A 6611-nucleotide genomic window follows, 5' to 3' on the forward strand; every position below is an offset into this window, starting at 1 on the left:
TCGGAATTCGGGCCTTGTTGGCCGTTTTCCAGGTGGGCAACCTAGGTGCCACGCGGCGTGGCTTGGTTGGTCCATGTTGAACCTCCTGGAGTAGGACACGTGGCAGCCCCTGATTGGTCCACGTGGTTGACACGTGATAGTTGCTGATTGGTCCACGTGGTTGACACGTGATAGGTGCTGATTGGTCCACGTGGCGGGGAAAAATCCCCTAAACAAATAGTGATTTTTTTTTTGCACTGTTCAGTGTAGAACCTCTAATGGTGTTAGCGATTTTACCATGAATAGTGCAAAAAAAAAAAAAAAAACATTGTTCATGGTAAAATCGCTAACACTATTAGCGGTTATTCCTTGAATAGTGTTTTTTTATTTGTTATTTATTTACAAATTTTCCACCATGATAAGATGATTAACTTGTATTTTCTCGTTCTAATAACATGTTTCATTAATGGCAAAACTATAAATAATGTTAAAAAAAAAAAAAAATCCCCATTTCTTTTAATTTTCTCCTCCCACGTTCCTTTTCCTCTCTTTTCTTCCCTGTTCGTCACTATGCGGATTTAGTTGATAAGACTATGAATTTTGTATGACCTAGTCTTTCCTCAACGATAGCCATTCCACATAAAGATACTAACTTGGGGATGTGCACACTTAGAGAGGAAATCGGAATAAATAGGTTTTCAATACTTCGAAATATTTATTTGAGTTATTGGAATTTTGAGTATTTGAGTTATTGGAATATTGAGCATTGAATTGAGATTATTTAAAAAGACTTATTTGAAGGCTTTATTTTAAAGAAATTGTTATTGTCATGAATTTAATGACTTGAGTCATCAAAAGAATGTTTTATTAAATAAAAGTGGATTTAATCATCTTGCACTTATATGTACTTAGCATATTTTGCTAATCCGTATAGTACTTTCTATTTTGTTTACCGTATTGGTGTAAGCAGTTGTGAATTTCAGGTGGAGTCAACATGCGCATTTGGGATCCCGAAAATGATTTCACCTAGATTAGGGTTTTTTTATGTTTTACATTTAAATTTGAGTAATAAAAAAAATGGTTTAAATTTTTGAAGTATTTATAAATTAAGAGTTAACTCCGCTACAATTTTTTAGTGAGTTAAAGTTTTTTGAATAGCCTTACGCTATCATGTGGTGATAATACGCCTAAATGTATCTCTATGATAAAATTATACGTATTATACTAGTATTTTCGTAGAGAAAGATTTGGGGGTGTACAAAAACCCTGTTAATTTTTACGGGATTGGTGTAAGGGGAAAAGGATAAGGATTATAATGAAAAAGATATTATATACCCTTAATGAAAAGAAAACAAAGAAAAAAAAAACAAAAGAGACAAATGTCAGTAAGGGTATATTAGTAACTTTATTACTTATCCTAATTTTATCCCACACTTAAACAAACCAAATAACAACGCTTTATTTTATCATTATCCCGCCTAATAATTTCAATGCTTATTTCGTCCTCTTATCCTTCTTATCCGTATCCCTTATATACTATTCCTTATCCTTCTTCCTATCGCAATAAATACCCTTAATTAAAAGGAAACAAAAATAAAAGAGATGGATAAAGCTAGTAAGGGCGTATTAGAAATTTTATTGATTGTCATAATCTTATCCCGTTATATAATTCCATAACAACACTTTTTAAAAAAAATTATACCACCCAATAATTCCATATCCTTATCCCATGCTCTTATTCTTCTAGTGCTTATCCCTCATGTACTATTCCACAACCGCTATAAATATGTGCCCCTCACACTTCATCCCCCTCACTTAAACATCCTTGCATCCTTTTTATTCTGTAACCTAATAATTTCTCTCTTTTGGCCAAAAAAAAAAAAAAAATGTCAGCAGAAACTTTAGCAACGAATTTCTCATTGCTGCCAACAGCGTCATCCCTTCTTTCTGCACCCATTTTCCTTTCATTTGCCGCATTTCTTTCCCTTTTCACCATATTCTTGTACCCAGGAGGCTTAGCATGGTCTCTTTCCGCAGTTAAAAACAACCGAAGTGGCAACGGTAAGTCCGCTTCGGCTATTCCTGGTCCAACCGGGTTACCCCTTATTGGTCTTGGCCATGTTTTCGCTTCCGAAAAAACTCATAGAATCCTATCCAGTATTGCCACTAGCCTCAAGGCTACGCCGTTGATGGCGTTCTCAGTTGGGTTGACTCGCTTTGTTATAGCGAGTGAACCCGAGACTGCTAAAGAGATTTTAAACAGCTCCGAATTCGCTGATCGTCCTATTAAGGAGTCAGCCTATGAGCTTCTCTTTAACAGGGCTATGGGGTTTGCACCCTTCGGTGATTACTGGAGGAACCTCCGAAGGATTTCCGCAACCCATCTTTTCAGCCCGAGAAGAATTTCCAACTTCGGAGGATTCCGCCAAGAAATTGGTAATCAAATGGTGAACCAAATCACTACTATTATGGGAAATGAGGGAAATGTTGAGATCAAAAATGTGTTGCATTTCGGATCATTGAACAATGTCATGATGAGTGTGTTCGGAAAGAGTTACGATTTCTTCGGTAAGAGGACCGAGGAAGCTGATAACCTTGAAGAATTGGTTAAGGAAGGTTATGAATTGTTGGGAATATTCAACTGGGGAGACCATTTTGCCCCTCTAAGGTGGTTGGATTTACAAGGAGTAAGGAGAAGGTGCAAGAATCTTGTTGGTAAGGTAAACAAGTATGTTGGTAATGTGATTGAAGAGCACAGGGCATTGAGGAGTGAGAAGGTTGATGATGATTCAAAGGATTTCGTTGATGTTCTTTTGGACTTGGAAGATGGAGAGAACAAGCTCTCTGACTCTGACATGATTGCTCTTCTTTGGGTATGATTTCATGTTTTTAGATACATTTTTTGTCCATGTCAAATTTGTTTTTCATTATATACAGTTTAACCTTTTTTCCTTTTGTTTTACATTTGTCCAATTGATGCTGGAAATGGTAAATATGCTATTTTACTTGGTTTAGGTTCTTTTTTCTTATGTTTTTAGAAGTCCATTTTCTTCGATCAATGTGATGGTATTAGCTTATTAGGGCATATAATTAATCGATTTTTCACATTACTAGTTTAGACGTAGTGCTAATATATGTGAATTAATTCAGAACGCTAAATGAGTGAGCCCCAATTCCTCATTATGAGAAACACTTTTGTTTCTCATAATGACATTTTGGAAAATAATGTGATATTTTTCACAGGTGGAGACTGCGTATGTGTCATGAGTGGGAGCTCCACTTCTTGACACATACCCATGAGAAACAAAACTAATGAGAAACAGAGAATTACCTCTAAATAATGATTTTATTTATAATTGTTTGTAGGAAATGATCTTCAGAGGAACAGACACAATAGCAATCCTCCTAGAGTGGACTCTAGCAAGGATGGTAGTGCACCCTGACATTCAAGCTAAGGCTCAAGCCGAAATCGACAGCGTTGTTGGAGCCAACAGGCATGTCACCGACTCAGACCTCCCCAAGTTGCCTTATCTCCAAGCAATAATCAAAGAAACCCTAAGGGTCCACCCACCAGGCCCACTTCTATCATGGGCTCGTCTCTCAATCCACGATACCTACGTCGGTCCGCACTTGGTCCCTGCCGGAACCACTGCAATGGTTAACATGTATGCCATCACCCATGATGAGAAAATCTGGTCAAACCCGAATGAGTTTAAACCTGAGAGGTTCATGGAAGAGGATGTCCCGATCATGGGTTTAGACCTCAGGCTCGCACCTTTCGGAGCAGGACGCCGTGTCTGCCCTGGAAAGGCCATGGGTATGGCAACTACTCAACTCTGGTTAGCTCAGATGCTTCAGAACTCCAAATGGGTTCCGACCGAGAACGGTGTGGACTTGACCGAGTGCCTCAAGCTTTCAATGGAGATGAAGAAGTCTTTGGTATGCAAGGTTATTCCTAGGATTGCAGCTTATGTCAACTAGTCTGCCTTTTTGCGGTGGTATATGTGTGCTATTCGACTAAAATGAGTGATTTTATATATAATTTTTCACATTCCTAGCTAATTGGAGAAATATTCACATTAGGTTAAAGTTTGCGAACTTAGTAGTTTGCGAGCTTTTAGAATAATCTACTGTGTGGCAATCAAAAAATTAATGATAAATTTCTTTTTTTCGTAATTATATAGCGGTGTTGATTTTTTGCATTATTTTTTGCCGAATTTTCCTCCAATTTACAAAGTTTATTGAAAAAATAGTTCGTCATTTGGACATCTAACCTTAATACTCATGCTCTAACTATGTCTAATTATATGATTATCTAATATCTAAATTTCTAAATTCTCGTTAATTTTCATTATTAGAATCTAGTTTGGTGACCTTAATATTCTTATTTTTTGCTGAATTTTCAATTAAATTTGTTTGGGTCCAATTTAGTCCAATTGGGCCTAGGCATTAAATGATCCAATCACAAGCCCAAGGTCAAGGTTCAACTCTCCAATTGTGCTAAAGTCAAAGGTCAGCCCACAAAGCAAGTCAATTGGGCTAAGGCCCAACCTATCCATTTATGAAGAGGTATAAAAGCCATCCATATTCGGAGATTCAGATTCTGATTCATTCATAGATTCACATGTTCATTTATACATTCTCATATATTCCATCAAAGCCTCAAGCAATAAATTCTCTTGCATAGTGTTCTCTTTTTACACATTGTACTGACTTTAGCATCGGAGGGGCCTTCCTCGGCAACACCCCCGAGGCTAGTTTACGTGTGTTCACTGTGCAGGAAACCTTTGGCTCAACATAAATTGGACCGAATCCAGTCTTCTCCGTTTCAGCGGACCTTCGGCGAGGTCCCATTGTTTTCACCCGAAACAATTTGGCGCCGTCTGTGGGGAAGACTTTCAAAAATCTTTAAGCCAATTATCTTGCAAATATCTTAGCAGCAATGGCTAAGAACCGCAAGAGCAAAAGCCTCCGTCAAGGAGCGGGCGAAAAGCCTAAAACCCCTACACCATCACCCTCGCCGGACCGGAACTCTCCCATGGGTGCCGGCTCGGGGGAGGATCATACAGGGAGGATTCTCTTTCTCCCGTAATTCATGACTCTCATTATAGGCCGGGTCACTCTCGGTCTAGCAGGGGTGAGTCCGATCATAGGACACATTCAGTGTCCCAAAGCCAACCATCGGCTGCGCGCCCTCATTCCCACACTCGGCCAAGGACCCCTTTGACGGGGCCCAGCTCGGAAGAGGTGGCAAGAGCGCTGGCAGTACTCATGGAGGCGATGAGGGCACAAAATATGCCACCACCTCGTGATCGAACTCCTCCGCATACCCGGCATCAGCGGAGGAAGTTAGACCATGATGGTGGGAAGCTTCCTTCCTTCCGGGAACTGGAAGAGTGGGAGGAGGATTCCTGGAAAACTGAAAAAGAGAGGAAAAAGACCCTCAATTTTTCAAAGGATCCTCAACCTCCCGACCAGAAACGCATAAGAGCAGCAGCTCAGCTTCTCGGCCAGAATCTACTCACCGAGAACCTGAGACTGTTCGCCGAAGCGTCCTCGACCGACTCGGCGGCAAGGAACCGAGCGTGCGCAGTCGCCTCTCGTTCCCTGCAGCCGAGGCCCAGACTTCCCAGCCAGGGACGAAAACCACTCCTACCTCTCTAAGAGGGCGGAGCGCGGTCCCTTCGGCCAGGAACAAGGGCAAGGCCGTTATGCTTCCCGCCAGTTCACCATTCGAGCAATGGATACTGGAAGAGCGCGTGCCCACGGTTAAAATACCGTCGCACATCGCATATGACGGGACCTCGGATCCGAAGGATCACGTGGCCTCGTATGAAACCCATATGCATCTTTGCCCCAGATCCGAAGCAACTTGGTGCAAATATTTCCCAACCACTCTCAAGGGGGTCGCGCAAGCGTGGATCTCCAAGGGAGTAAGGCAGGGCTCCATAACAGGGTGGGATGATCTGTCCTCCAAATTTAGGAGCAAGTTTTCCACGGCAAACCGCCGAGAGAAGACTACTGCAGAACTCATGAGTCTGCAGCAGGGGGAAACCGAAAGCCTCCGAGACTATCTGACCCGTTTCAGTAACGAGTCATCCAGCGTCTCTCAGCTGGACCAGGGTCTAGCCGTTTTCGCAATGCAGAATGGACTTCAGCCCGGAAAGTTCCTAGACTTCATGGTCATGCATACCCCGCAGACCTTGGAGGAAGCTCTTAATGCTTCGGATAAGTTCATCCGAGCCGAAGAATGGAACAAAGCGAAAACCCAACCTCAATTCGAGGGAGGGAAACAGAAACAAATACCCTTGTCTGAAGGCCAAGGCCATAAGGCAAAGGGAAAGTCAAAGGCCTCGGAGCAATCTTCGGCCAGCGACCCAAAGAAGGAAAGATCTGCCTCATACACAGGCAGATACGAGTCCTACACTCCGCTCTCTCTTCCACGCGCCAAAATTTACAACGTGACGAAGGAGGAGCAGAGTTACCAAAAGCCGAGACCACTTCCAGAGTGGTATCAGCGAAAAAATAAAAATCAGTGGTGCGAGTTCCACGAGTCTTCGGGACACAACACTGAGGAGTGTATCCAACTGAAGGACCAGATAGAGGACATGGTCCGGAAGGGATACTTGAAA

The 6611-nt window shown here is 41.8% G+C and overlaps 1 protein-coding gene across 1 annotated transcript; it reads left to right on the forward strand.

Annotated features, from left to right (window-relative positions):
• The first annotated feature begins 1431 nt into the window (after positions 1–1431).
• On the forward strand, positions 1432–3967 carry LOC110697740 (cytochrome P450 78A5-like). The gene is made up of 2 exons (XM_021875123.1): positions 1432–2852; positions 3346–3967. Exons 1-2 carry the CDS (start codon positions 1866–1868, stop codon positions 3958–3960), a joined length of 1602 nt encoding a protein of 533 aa, XP_021730815.1. The 5' UTR covers positions 1432–1865; the 3' UTR covers positions 3961–3967.
• The last annotated feature ends 2644 nt before the right edge of the window (positions 3968–6611 follow it).

Source organism: Chenopodium quinoa, unplaced genomic scaffold (assembly GCF_001683475.1).
Source record: "Chenopodium quinoa cultivar QQ74 unplaced genomic scaffold, ASM168347v1, whole genome shotgun sequence".
NCBI classification, from domain to species: Eukaryota; Viridiplantae; Streptophyta; class Magnoliopsida; order Caryophyllales; family Amaranthaceae; genus Chenopodium; species Chenopodium quinoa.